The sequence below is a fragment of the Tachysurus vachellii genome, chromosome 9, assembly GCF_030014155.1.
Source record: "Tachysurus vachellii isolate PV-2020 chromosome 9, HZAU_Pvac_v1, whole genome shotgun sequence".
Lineage (NCBI taxonomy): Eukaryota > Metazoa > Chordata > Actinopteri > Siluriformes > Bagridae > Tachysurus > Tachysurus vachellii.
Genome location: NC_083468.1, coordinates 224,265 through 239,264, shown reverse-complemented (window position 1 = coordinate 239,264; position 15,000 = coordinate 224,265). Strand labels below are relative to the sequence as shown.

At 42.9% G+C, this 15,000-nt stretch overlaps 1 protein-coding gene across 4 annotated transcripts in view; it reads right to left on the bottom strand.

The window, feature by feature from the left end:
• The window catches only part of LOC132851757 (rho GTPase-activating protein 42-like), a 65,619-nt gene that overhangs the window by 8,121 nt on the left and 42,498 nt on the right, over positions 1–15,000 (bottom strand). For 3 of the 4 annotated variants that reach the window (XM_060878748.1, XM_060878747.1, XM_060878750.1), the window contains exons 8-21: positions 11,748–11,877; positions 10,871–10,971; positions 10,308–10,417; positions 9,031–9,087; positions 7,082–7,160; positions 5,880–5,919; positions 3,646–3,708; positions 3,493–3,567; positions 2,699–2,783; positions 2,406–2,464; positions 2,045–2,150; positions 1,666–1,825; positions 1,389–1,539; positions 679–1,008 (exon numbers count right to left, since the gene is read on the bottom strand). In XM_060878748.1, coding sequence (XP_060734731.1) covers positions 679–1,008; positions 1,389–1,539; positions 1,666–1,825; positions 2,045–2,150; positions 2,406–2,464; positions 2,699–2,783; positions 3,493–3,567; positions 3,646–3,708; positions 5,880–5,919; positions 7,082–7,160; positions 9,031–9,087; positions 10,308–10,417; positions 10,871–10,971; positions 11,748–11,877 — 1,546 coding nt within the window. The remainder of the gene's footprint in view (positions 1–678; positions 1,009–1,388; positions 1,540–1,665; positions 1,826–2,044; positions 2,151–2,405; positions 2,465–2,698; positions 2,784–3,492; positions 3,568–3,645; positions 3,709–5,879; positions 5,920–7,081; positions 7,161–9,030; positions 9,088–10,307; positions 10,418–10,870; positions 10,972–11,747; positions 11,878–15,000) is intronic. The other variant, XM_060878749.1, reaches the window with a different exon arrangement.

Sequence of the window (15,000 nt, the reverse complement as noted above, 5' to 3'; positions counted from 1 at the left end):
GTGGAACGGCTGCAGATTAACATTTCTGTTTTAAACTCCTCCAGTTTTACTCGTTTATTCAGTGATGGAGTTCATCAGCATCACAAACACTTCTGAGTTTAGAGTAAACATATTTTCTGGTTTTTTATAAGCACAGATGTTTGTAATAAACACAAACACAGACACACACACAGAGAGCTAATGTACTGTAATGATGGAGGAATTAGGCAAGAGTTAGCTAGAACTCATTATACCACAACACTAAGGGTGTAATGTGTGTAGAGTGTGTAAAGTGTGTGTGTGTAGAGTGTGTAGAGTGTGTGTAGTGTATGTAGTGTATAGAGTGTGTGTAGTGATTAGTGTGTGTCATGTGTAGAGTGTGTGTAGTGATTAGTGTGTGTCATGTGTAGAGTGTGTGTGTGTGTGTAGTGATTAGTGTGTGTCATGTGTAGAGTGTGTGTAGTGATTAGTGTGTGTCTGTGTCATGTGTAGTGTGTGTGTAGTGTGTGTGTAGTGTATGTAGTGTATAGAGTCTGTGTAGTGATTAGTGTGTGTCTGTGTCATGTGTAGTGTGTGTGTAGTGTGTGTAGTGTGTGTGTAGTGTATGTAGTGTATAGAGTCTGTGTAGTGATTAGTGTGTGTCTGTGTCATGTGTAGTGTGTGTGTGAAGTGAAGGTTACTGAGGTTCAGTTCTGGTACCGTTAGTGTGTTGCAGTGCTGGTGCCGCTACACAGCCGATCCGGTCAGATCTCACTGCAGCTCCACAGCTGTGTGTGTTGTTTCTGTGAACTTTCCTCAGAGCAGGTGAGCTGTACGAGTCGTCCGATTCTCCATCCGCCCGCCCCACGTCACCCCTGGAGGAGGGGTCTTGGCCCCGGGGCCCGATGGGGGACACAGTGGATGGATACAGCTTCTCTTTATACGGAGCGCAGGAGCTCAGTTTGGACAGGTTCTGCTCAGACCAGTGAGACGACAGAGAGTCCACGCTGCCCATCGTGGTGCTGCAGGAACTGCTGCTTAATGTGTCACCTAAACACACACACACAATAAAATACACTAAACTCTCCTCACACACACACACACACACACACACTCAGTGTTTATTATCAAACTTTATCATCTATTCTCCCTTTATTCTTTTATTTTAATTTTCACTTTCACAACCAGTTATCACTCCATCTGTTCATCAGCTAACAACTAATCCACTTTATATTTATCATCAAAATATCTGTCTCCTGTATTCTCCAGGTGTTACGACATCTATCCATCACTCTATGTGTGTGTATGTGTGTGTTTGTGTGTGTGTTTGTGTGTGTGCATGTGTGTTTGTTTGTGTTTTTGTGTGTGTGCATGTGTGTCTGTGTTTGCGTGTGTGTGTGTATGTGTATGTGTGTGTGTAGGTAACTGACTGTCAGCATCAGTGACACACAACGAGTGTGTGTGTGTCTGTGTGGGTTTGTGAGATCCTGTGGAGAGACAGATGGCTCTGTTCCTGCGTGACTCTGGCCGAGTGTGGAGCTGTGCCAAGGGAATGTTGGGGTCTGGAGTCTGGTGGAAGATCTGTATACACACACACACACACACACACACACACACACACACTCTCTCAGTATCTCAGCTTGCTTTAATGTTGAGTGTAATATTCAGTGTGGTGTCGGGAAGGTGGTGATGGTTTAGATAAATAACCTTCTCAAAGTTCTGGATCAGGATCTCCACCACCACGTTCTGGAACTTGATGTTCATCATGGCAGCCACAGTCTCCTCCTGAGAGCGCATCAGTGTGGGGCCGAAGATCACAGCAAGGTTCGATACCGTCATCATGTTAGTCTTACTGTGAGCTGAGACTCTACACACATACACACACAGGAACACAAAAACACACGCATACACATACACACATACACACACACAAAAACACACGCATACACACATACATATACACACACATACACACACACACACACACACACACACACACAAAATAAGCAGAATAAGAACACTAATGTAAATCCTAATAAAAAACAAATATAGATAAAAGAAACGAGGTAAATGAAAGCAGACGTACGTAAGAAGGTGTTTTATTAAAATCTGCAGCATTTCTTTATTTTTCTCAGGCAGTTTGTGGACCAGCACATGAACAGAACACACTCTGTAATTCTGATCATCTGATTCTGTAACACACACACACACACACACACACACACACACACACATTTAATAATAAATGTTATTTTAATATACATTTAAATACACTCAGCTCCAAAAGTATTGGCACCCTCTTAAACTAAACTAAACTCTTGAAACTTTAACTGAAGCACATTGACCTCAAACGTCATTTATAACAACAGATATTTTACCAATCAGTTTTATTTTATCACTAATTTTATTTAGTTATTTTAGTGATGCAAAGTGATGCGAAGACTCACTGACAGCCGCAAGGAAATCCTCATGGAGTCTGTATGTCATGAGCGGCTCAGCGAGACACCTAGTGGACAAGCAGAGGCATTACAGTCAGTGAGACACCTTGTGGACAAGCAGAGGCATTACAGTCAGTGAGACACCTTGTGGACAAGCAGAGGCATTACAGTCAGTAATGTAATAAAATCTAATCCCCAGTGTCATTTAAGATCACTGTCTCTTATTGCATGTTATTACCCAGAATGCATTGCTCACACCGTCGATAATGGCAGTGTGTATGCAATAAAAGAGACAATCTGACCTGAGGTAATTCTTCAGTCCGCTAGTGATGGTTTTATTATCCCATATTTCAGGGTCTAGGTCCATGTCTGCTGGAGCTTTAGGTGCTGAAAGAGATCATAAATAAATAAAAAAAACAACATTTACAGTGATATGTCACCAAAAAAAATAGCCAATGAGCTGCAAAGGCCTGCAGATGTATTAGTAATCTGTGAGATTTATTTCACCCGCAGGTCGATTAGTGGAGACTTTGTGATGTGACAGGAAACAGACAAGAAGCTCATGTTCCATGGACCAGCAGATGGTCCTAAACAGTGTAGTGCATTAATGTGAGTTAGAAGCTCAGCAGGAGTTTCTCCGTCTGCAGCCACTGACAAACTGAACTGAGCTAACGGCTAATCACCTCTGAAATACACCAGAGGATCTTATCTACACCTTTACTGTCACAACAAACAGCACAATCTATGAATATGCATAAATATTCAAAATAGAAACCAACCTTAATGTTCTTCTCACATCCCTAAAAACCTTAACTTAACTAACTGAAAGAGAACTAGCTCATTAGTCACACAAGTGGGCTTTCAGCATTACCATAACAACCATGACATCATTATTGCCTAATGTACTACTAAGTTATAAATTAGCTAGCATAGCATATAGCATCTGTATTTTGTGACATCACAAACCAGGCTCCTGCATAGCCACGCCCCCCCAAATTATCCACACACCACACTGTAGAGTTAAGGGTGAAGATTTCAGTGTGTTTCACGTGACACATTAAATCAAGAAAAATGTGTAGAAGGTGTGACGTATTACAGAAGACAGAGTTCATCAACTTCTGCACTTTAGAGTTCACTCCTCCGATACGGTACAGTCCCATAGTGTTAATGCCTGAGGAAGAAAAAACATATAAGAATAAAAGGGCATATAGTCATTAAATCTCTCTCTAACACACACACACACACACACCTCTTTCCTCCACCATGCTAATGCACTTCCTCACAAAATTAAAGCCTGCTCGGTTCAGATGAGCTGTGATTAAACACACAGAGAAACACAAACATTGTTACACACATTAAAGCAAAAACACACACAACAAACAACTGAATAACACTACAACAAACACTGTAATAAAAAGTGCATTTAACACTATATTCTGAGGTTTAGAGCAGGTGTGTAGTGACTGAGGAGATGAATGAGGGCGATGTGGATATGAATGAGGGAGAAACCCAAGAAAACTTCTTGTTCTGCTCCTTGGCTTTCAGATGTGCTGCGCAACAATCGAAGAGAGCTAAAATCATCAGAGAGAAAGTGGAAGAAATCACAACTTGATGCAGACCTTGACTCTTACCGTACACTCCTGGCCAAGTTCTCCTCAGATGAGACTTCTGCCAAGACGTCCTTCTACAAGGAAAAGCTTGAAGCTTCGTCACATGACCCTCGTAAGCTCCACAACATCATCTCTTCTCTACTCAACAACCTGGCTCCACCCTCTTCATCCTCCCTGACTGCAGAAGACTTTGCTTCTTTCTACCATGAGAAGATTGAGGAAATCTGCCGGACCTTCACTTCAGCCCCGACTGCACTTACATCTCAGAGTATGGACTCCCCTACACCTTCGTTGTCGCATTTCTCAACCGTAGCAGCAGAAGAGATTTTACATCTCATCCAGTCCTGCAATCCTACCACCTGCCCATTGGATCCACTCCCTTCCACTATGCTCCAGACCATCTCACAAGACCTTCTGCCCTTCATTACCACTATCATCAATAGATCCATAGCATCTGGTCAGGTACCAACTTTTTTCAAGAGAGCAAGGGTTAGTCCCATCCTAAAGAAACCTAGTGACGTGACATACGGCTAAGTACGGTGACACATACTCAGAATTCGTTCTCTGCATTTAACCCATCCAAAGTGCACACACACAGCAGTGAACACACACACCATGAACACACACCCAGAGTCTTGTGGTCAACCACAAGACTCTCTTATCCACCCTCAGGAGTCTTGGGATTTGTGGATCAGCTTGAGAATGGTGTCCCACAAGGCTCAGTACTTGGTCCTCTTCTTTTCTCCCTGTATACTCACTTTCTTAGTGAAGTTATTTCCTCACATGGGTTCTCTTACCACTGCTATGATGATGATACACAACTTATCTTCTCTTTCCCACCCTCAGATACCACAGCTTCTGACCGGATCTCAGCATGTCTGACAGAAATTTCATCATGGATGACTTCTCATCAGTTAAAGCTCAATCCTAACAAAACTGAACTGCTGATCATCAGGTGATTCATCCCCAGGTCATGACCTTGCTATATCCTTGCACAATGATCTGATCTCCCCTTCAGCCACAGCTCACAACCTTGGGGTAACCATGGACACTCAACTGTCCTTTTCCTCTCATGTTGCTAATGTGACTCGCTCATGTCGGTTTCTTCTCTACAACATTAGAAGGATTCGGCCATTTTTGTCCACACAGGCTGCTCAGGTACTTGTTCAGTCTCTTGTCATTTCTAGACTGGATTACTGTAACACACTACTGGCAGGTCTACATATGAACGCAATCCGTCCTCTGCAAATGATCCAAAATGCAGCTGCACGGCTTGTTTTCAACCTGCCAAAGTTCTCCACACCACCACACTGCTGCGATCCCTCCACTGGCTTCCTGTAGCTGAAGGCATCAGATTCAAAACACTGATGCTGGCCTACAAAGCCAAAACCAGACCATCTCCCTCTTACCTCAAAGCCCTCATCACTCCTCACACTGCACCTCACACCCTCAGATCTACAGCACTGCTCCACTGGTCCCACCATCTCTCAGGGTAAGAGGTAAGTTTACTACAAGACTCTTCTTTGTTCTGGCACCAAGGTGGTGGAATGAACTTCCCCTAGAGGTTGAAGACCTACTTATTCAGGAAACACTTCAACTAGCACGTCTTTCCCTATTTTTTGCATTAAAAAAAACAAACAAACAAAAAAACTTTGACACTTTTTCATTGTAACTTGAACAAATGTTTTAAACTCATGGTATCTTAAGTATGTAACTTAGTGAACCAGCATTAATGTAGTCAATGATAGAGACTTAATCACTTATGTACGTCGCTCTGGATAAGGGCGTCTGTCACATGGTGTAAATGTAAAAGTAAATGTAGAGATGGAAAGATGGATGGATGGATGGATGGATGGATGGATGGTGTACTTACTCTCATCTTTCTTGCTCAGGACTGCAGGTAGGTTGTAGATCTAACACAAGAAATAAAACACTAAGAGTAAACACACTTCAGCTCAGAATTAAAAACTATTTATGTTTTAAATTGTAAAGAAGTAGATTAGATTAGATTAGATTAGATTAGATTAGATTAGATTAGATTAGATGAGACACTGCAGTGCTGAGCAGAAGAACATCTTCACTCAATGCATCAGTGTTCTTCAGTGAGAGCTTTTCTTCTGCTCAGGAACACTGCAGGAGCTCGTGTCGATTGGGATAAAGAACACATCATTAAAGCTCAATCTACATACTGTACTGACGAGCTGAGAGGAAACAACACACTACGACAACATAACACAACATAACACAACATAACACACACCACAACACAACATTACACAACACACAACATATCATAACACAACACACATCACAACACAACAACACAGATCACAACACAACAAAACATAGCACCCCATATCCCAAAAATCACAACACAACACACAACAAAACACAACATAACACAAAACACAACAACACACATCACAACATAACATAACACAGCACATCACAATACACCATTATACAACACACACCACAACATACCATAACACAACAACAGCAGAGACACAAATAACCTCAGTCTGATTCCCAGGAAAATAAATTGCAGAGTGAGAGAAAGGATCATGGAGAGGAACATGGGGAGGAACAGGGAGAGGAAGATGGAGAGGAACAAGGAGAGGAGCATGAGGAGGAACATGAGGAGGAACATGGAGAGGAACAAGGAGAGGAACATGAGGAGGAACATGAGGAGGAACAGGGAGAGGAACATTAGGAGGAACATGGAGAGGAACAAGGAGAGGAACAGGGAGAGGAACATGGAGAGGAACAGGGAGAGGAACAGGGAGAGGAACGGGGAGAGGAACGGGGAGAGGAACAGGGAGAGGAACAGGGAGAGGAACAGGGAGAGGAACATTAGGAGGAACATGGAGAGGAACATGGAGAGGAACATGGAGAGGAACATGAGGAGGAACAGGGAGAGGAACAGGGAGAGAAACAGGGAGAGGAACATGAGGAGGAACATGAGGAGGAACAGGGAGAGGAACAGGGAGAGGAACAGGGAGAGGAACATGAGGAGGAACAGGGAGAGGAACATGAGGAGGAACAGGTGAATGTAGCTGATGATGTAAAACTCACTGGTTCTTTGCCGTCCATCGCCTCCAGCCACATTCTCCTGTTAGATTCAGACAGAGCCTGCAAAGTGATAATACCATGTCTATTGCACACACACACACACACACACACACACACACACACACACACACACACACACACACACACACAAACAGTTTGTTTATTTATCAGACTGGTGTATCAGCAGAACAAACTCTGATCACAACTAAAAAAAAGTAGATCATTAAAGTAATTATTTATCATAAGAACATGATCTCAAACATCTACAGATTCATGTTTAAAATGATTCGAACCTGATGGTCCTGGAGAACAAATCAGTACAGAAGTAAACACACTGCAGGTTGCTCATTAAAGCAGGGATCAGTGTTTCTGTGTCTTCTACACTTCAGAGTTTTATTTCTCTTTATGAATCATTTATTCAGTCTGTGATTAAAATCCATGAATCACCAGAGGAACTGGATCTGATGCCCACAGGAAGTGAGAGTGGAGATTAAACACATCTCAGCCAACAGGAGGCGCTAATAAGTCTCTCTTTCTCTCTGAAGGACATGCACACACGCACGCACGCACACACACACACACACCTACATACACACACACACAAACACACACATGCACACAAACACACACGCAGAAACACACGTACACATTCACACACAAACACACGCACAAACACACAGACACACACACGCACGCACACACACACACACACACACCTACATACACACACAAACACACACACACATACACACATGCAGAAACACACGTACACATTCACACACAAACACACGCACAAACACACATGCACACAAACACACGTACACATTCACACACAAACACACGCGCACACAAACACACACGCAGAAACACACGCACACACACGGACACAAACACACACATGCACACAAACACACATGCAGAAAGACACATACACATTCACACACAAACACACGCACAAACACACATGCACACACACATGCACACAAACACACACGCAGAAACACACACACAGAAACACACGCACACACACATGGACACAAACACACACATGCAAACAAACACACATGCACACACACACGTACACATTCACACACAAACACACACGTACAAACACACATGCGCACACACACAAGGTGAGCTGAAAGGTGCAGACGATTAAAAACACCTTCAAAATGAGCTAATGAGCTGTGAGACGTCTCTGAGGTGTGAACTGCTCGCGTCACACTGATGAGCTCTCAGGGTTAATTTCAGTTCATTGTGACTCATTAGTTCCACTTTTAACACCTTAAAGATTTGATAGTTTTTCTGTTCCCATTAACACGTCCTGAGTTGTAGCGTGTCCTCGTGTCTCCTCACAGATGTACATTTTAGATTTTCAGCGTTCAGTATCTGAGCACGAGTTACAAACTGTTTGTACTTCACTCTGTTTAATAATCTGTATGATTAAAGAGGCAGAAGAAAACACGGCCCTCCGTCTCTCTGGCGTGAACGTGGAGCTTTTTACGTTTGTTGAACTGCTCATTAATATGAAGAGCCAGTTTGATGCCTCACTGTGTTTTTCCTCGCTGCAGACTGAGAGGTGCAAATTAGAGCCGAAATCACGGAGACTCTCAAACCGTGATTTTAACCCTCGCCGTGTCAAGGGAGTCTTTGTGAACCACAACACAATCACATGATGAGAAAAACACACTAAATTAAACCAATTATAGACGAGGAGATGATTTGCAGGTGAGCTGAGATCAGTGCAGTGTTCATTAGTGCCCTCAACACCTCCTGAGAACCTCATCAAGAGACAGAAGATCGAGTGGAATTTAATAAAACAAAAACCCAAGTGTGTTTGTTTAGAATTAGAGAAATGTGAATAAAAGATAAAAAAGAGTGATCTGATGAACATAAAAACAAACACACACACACACACACACACACACACACACACACACAGTGTAACATACCGAACTTTACAGAAAAACTGCAGGGGACTGAAAATAGTTCCACGACACACAGCATCTCTACATCATCATAAAACAAAGAAATTACAGAAAAAACACAACGATTCAACAGACACAAGACCACATTCATCATACAGATCATGGTGTGTGTGTGTGTATATGATGTGTGAAGGAGTCTCCAGTGTGTGTGTGTGTGTGTGTGTGTGTGTGTGTGTGTGTGTGTATATGTGTGTGTGTGTTCATCTGTATTTGTGTATGTAAATGTGTGTGTGTGTTTATGAGTGTGTGTGTATGTATGCGTGTGTATGCGTGTGTATATGTGTGTGTATGTATGTATGTGTGTGTGTGTATGTATGTGTGTGTGTGTTTGTTGATGTGTGTATCTATGTATGTGTGTGTGCATGTATGTATGTGTGTGTGTGTGTATGTGTGTGTGTTGATGTGTGTGTGTGGATGTGTGTGTGTGTGGATGTGTGTGTGTGTTGATATGTGTGTGTGTTGATGTGTGTGTGTGTTGATGTGTGTGTGTGGATGTGTGTGTGTGTTGATGTGTGTGTGTGTGTGTGTGTGTGTGTTGATGTGTATGTGTGTGTGTGTGTGTTGATGTGTATGTGTGTGTGTGTGTTGATGTGTATTTGTGTGTGTGTGTGTGTTGATGTGTATGTGTGTGTGTGTGTGTTGATGTATGTGTGTGTGTGTGTGTTGTTGTATGTGTGTGTGTGTGTGTGTGTGTGTGTGTGTGTGTGTGTGTGTGTGTGTGTGTGTTGATGTGTATTTGTGTGTGTGTGTGTGTGTGTGTGTGTGTGTTGATGTGTATGTGTGTGTGTGTTGATGTATGTGTGTGTGTGTGTGTGTTGTTGTATGTGTGTGTGTGTGTGTGTTGATGTGTATGTGTGTGTGTGTGTGTGTTGATGTATGTGTGTGTGTGTGTGTGTGTGTTGATGTGTATTTGTGTGTGTGTGTGTGTTGATGTGTATGTGTGTGTGTGTGTGTTGATGTATGTGTGTGTGTGTGTTGTTGTATGTGTGTGTGTGTGTTGATGTGTGTGTGTGTGTTGATGTATGTGTGTGTGTGTGTGTGTGTGTGTGTTGATGTGTATGTGTGTGTGTGTGTGTTGATGTGTATGTGTGTGTGTGTTGATGTGTATTTGTGTGTGTGTGTGTGTTGATGTGTATGTGTGTGTGTGTGTGTGTTGATGTATGTGTGTGTGTGTTGTTGTATGTGTGTGTGTGTGTGTGTGTGTGTGTGTGTGTGTGTGTGTGGACAGGTGATTTATTCACCTCTCTACCATCTCGATGTCGAAACAGAAACGTTTGTCGATGGAGTCGGTTTTTCTCCTCACACACGACTTGAGCTTGAAGACTTCAGCTGAGTTTAACACCACGTCATTCTGTGACCCAGAGAGAATCCGAGGAACAGAAACCACTGATTAACTCACTGCTACTTAAACAACCAGACTTACACATTCATAAACAGCGTCAGCTCCAAAAATAATGGCACCCCTTAAGTGAGCAAAAATGAGTCTAAAGTGTAAAACATGATAAATAAAACAGTGAGTGAACTTCTCAGGAGTCAGAAGACATTTATTATAAGTTTGATCTCACTGTTTGAGTAAATAAACAATAAACAAATTCAGATGCTTATAAAATAAGACATTTATAGTCAAATCAAAGTCATGGTTTAATAATTAACTTAGTATTTCATTTTTTACCTGAACATCAGCTCTGTGATAGAAACACATTATTATCAGTGTGTTTCTGCTGAAGTTCCATCGTTTAGTAAAATGTAAGATGATCGACAGACACACATCACATCTAATCTGCTCAAGCTCTCAGCACGTCACCTGTTTGTTGGTGGTCTTGGTCTCTGTGTTGGTCATGCTGAAGGTCTTACTGGCTTTATCATAAGTGCAGTAATGTCGAGTCCAGGAGCAGCCCAGAGGTCCTAAAACATCAGAGAGAATGTGTTCATTCTCTCGTTCCTCTCACTCACCACAGATTCTCTGACTCTCTCTGAGTTACTTCATCCATTCACTCATTCATCTTCAGTAATCGTTCATCCAGGTCAGAGTGACGAGGGAACCGGAGTCTATCACAGAATCCCATCGTGAGCCTGGAATACGCCGTCATCCAGATATTACAATGAGAGAATAATTGGTCTCCAGTCTGCAGTGACACCGCTGTGAGTTTACAGACAGGCACCTTCTGGGTTCCTTACGGGTTCTTTAACTACAACTTTATGAATGTTTTACTTCAAGATGGAGACCTCTGTGTTTCACTGCAGTACAGATTTACAATAAAAATCAACATTTATGATGTTTGGAAAAGAACATCAGACATCAACGTTCTCTGTGTTCAGTTTCTAAATATGTGACTCAGACAGGGGGGGTGACAGTTTTACCAGCAGGGGGCAGTGTTCCTCTTCCATCTCTCCATCACACACACACACACACTCACACACTTCTACTGAATCACTGATTATCTCCAAGAGTGTGTCTTGTGTTAGAAGCTGAGAACATAGTAGTGAAGATATGGAAAGATGAACATGAAATAAAAGAGAGAAAGTTCATCAACCTAAACACAGAGCTTCCTGTACTAATATAAATACCTGTCTATTATCATGAACAAACACAATGTGGTGACTCAGACAGAAAGACAGACAGAAAGACAAACAGAGAGACAGACAGAAAGACAAACAGAGAGACAGACAGACAGAGATACTTTTTTCCTGGATGTACAGGTAGCCCTCCATGGTCCACTGTCCTGGTGGTTTCTGGTCCTGATCTGCAGACCTCACTCTGTTCATCAGTTTCTCAACCTCCTGTTTAGTGGTCAGGTAGTTGTTCCGAGTCTATACTCACACACACACACACACACACACACACACACACACACACACACACACACACACACACACACAGAGCTGTTAAGTCAGTGTTGCATTTTTATCTCAGAACATAATGAGACAGACAGATACACAGACAGACAGACAGATAAACAGACAGACAGACAGACAGATACACAGACAGACAGACAGGCAGATTCACAGACAGACAGACAGACAGACGGACAGACCGACAGATTCACAGACAGACAGACAGACAGATTCACAGACAGACAGACAGACAGATACACAGACAGACAGATTCACAGACAGACAGACAGATAAACAGACAGACAGACAGATACACAGACAGACAGACAGACGGACAGACCGACAGATTCACAGACAGACAGACAGACAGATTCACAGACAGACAGACAGATACACAGACAGACAGACAGATTCACAGACAGGCAGACAGACAGCCGGACAGACCGACAGATTCACAGACAGACAGACAGACAGATTCACAGTCAGACAGACAGACAGACAGACAGATTCACAGACAGACAGATTTACAGACAGACAGATGAACATTATTTCTATGTGTTGTACAGGTCTCATCTGTCTCTCCTTGTCTTATTAACAGTAATTACAGTTGAATAATTAATTACTGAAATAATAGAGTTTCATTTTATTTTTATTTTCCTGTAACAGATTTGTGAAGGTTTTTATCTCAGAGTGTGAAGTGGATGAAAGACGCTGAAGTGGACAGTGTGACCTCTGACTGCAGCTTTGTGATGATGAAGATGGTTTGATGGCTATAGATTAGTGATGAAGTCTTTAGGCTCTTACAAGGTGAAGATCACTGGAGAGGAGCCTCGAACATGAACAATACACGTGATGATCATGTAGATCAGAATGTTCCTTTACCGGTAAAGAGAACAGTGTGAGGAACCTGAGGTGGAATCTTCTGATCCATCTCTCACCCAACACCACACCTGTTCTATTTCTGAAGACTCTCTGAGGTTTATGGAGTGGAGATGTCTGCTATTTCCTCTCACTAATTTGTTCTTGTAAACGTATTGTAGAAATCAGTGAGCTGTACGAAAGTGGTGCTTTTTTTAAATAAAGCATTAAAAGATAATTAGCCAAAAAACACGAAACACGTCAAAAAGAGCGATTAGTGTAAAAGCTAAAATGGCTCCGAAACACAATGAGTAGGTTTTTAGAGCCTGAGGATCATCTGTAGACTGATTAGATCATCAGAGAGAGAGAGAGAGAGAGAGAGAGAGAAAGACCTTTACAGTGGTGTGAAAAAGTATTTGCCCCCCTGTTAAAACATAACTGTTGTTTTTCACACCTGAGTTTATTTCTCTAGCCACACCCACACCTGATTACTGTCACACATGTTCACTATCAATACATCACTTAAATAAGACCTGAGTGACAGTGAAGGAGACCAAAAGATCCTCAAAAGCTACACATCATGCAGCGATCCAAAGAAATTCAGGAACAAATGAGTAAGAAAGTAACTGAGATCTGTCAGGATCAGGAAAATGTTATAAATGTGCAGTAATACTGGACTGGGACACAGTGTTATAGCAGCAGTTACATGAGATAATGTAAAGTATCGTGCAATCAACTGAAATGTGAGACAGAATGTGTAAAGAGCAAAAACTGTGTAAAACAGCATGTAAACAGGTTGATGGATGTATAATGGAAGTGTGTGTATTTGGTGTAGGTCTGTGCAGTCCATACAAGTGATGTGTGTGTGTGTGTGTTGTGCTCAGTACAGTTCAGTGCTTTGGTACCTTTTTCCAGATGGCAGCAGACTGAAGAGTGTGTGTTAGGTGGGTGTGGGGTGAAGAGTGTGTGTTAGGTGGGTGTGGGGTGAAAAGTGTGTGTGAGGGGTGTGTGGGGTGAAGAGTGTGTGAGGGTGTGTGGGGTGAAGAGTGTGTGTGAGTAGTGTGTGCTGTAAAGAGTGTGTGTTAGGTGGGTGTGGGGTGAAGAGTGTGTGTTAGGTGGGTGTGGGGTGAAGAGTGTGTGAGGGTGTGTGGGGTGAAGAGTGTGTGAGATCTGTGTGGGGTGAAGAGTGTGTGTTAGGTGGGTGTGGAGTGAAGAGTGTGTGAGGGTGTGTGGGGTGAAGAGTGTGTGTGAGGTCCACAATGCTGTTGGCTGTGCGGGTGCAGCGTGTGGTGTAAGTGTCCATGATAGAGGGAAGAGAGACTCCAATGATCTTCTCAGATGTCCTCATTATCTACTGCAGGGTCTTGTGATCTGAGATGGTGCAGTTCACAAACCAGACAGTGATGCAGTTGCTCAGGATGATCTCAATGGTCCCTCTGTAAAAAGTAGTCAGGATGGGGGGGTGGGGGGGGATGTGCCTTTCTCAGCCTTCGTAAGAAGTAGAGATGCTGCTGGGCTTTCTTGGTGATGGAGCTGGTGTTGAGTGACCAGGTGAAGTTCTCCGCTAGATGAATACCTCAGTCTCAGATGAGGAGCTTCAACCAATCAGAGTTCTCAGAGATGAAATGATAAATACAGAGAGAGAGTCTCATTAATTCAGTCTAATTAGTGTCAGTGAAGTTATTTACCAAAGAAGGAACATCTTTGACAGTGTGTGTGGTGTGTGTGAGGGGTGTGTGAGGTCCACAATGCTGTTGGCTTTGCGGATGCAGCATATGGTGTAAATGTCTGTGAGGGAGAGAAGAGAGACTCCAATGATCTTCTCAGCTGTCCTCACTAAAGAATAAGAAATTTGGTGCTCTTGATGATCTCTACAGATGATCCGTTGATGTTCAGCAGAGAGTGGTCGCTCTGTGCTCTCCTGAAGTCAACAACCATCTCTTTAGTTTTATCAACATTCAGAGACAGGTTGTTGGCTCTACACCAGACAGTTAGCTGTTGCACCTCCTCTCTGTATGCTGACTCATCGTTCTTGTTGATGAGACCCACCACGTTCGTGTCATCGGCGAACTTGGTAATATGGTTCGATCTGTGCGTTGCTGCTCAGTCGTGAGTCAGCAAGGTGAATAACAGTGGTCTGAGCACACAGCCCTGAGGGGCTCCAGTGTTCAGTGTGGTGGTGTTGGAGATGTTCCCGATCCAGACTGACTGAGGTCTCCCATTCAGGAAGTCCAGGATCCA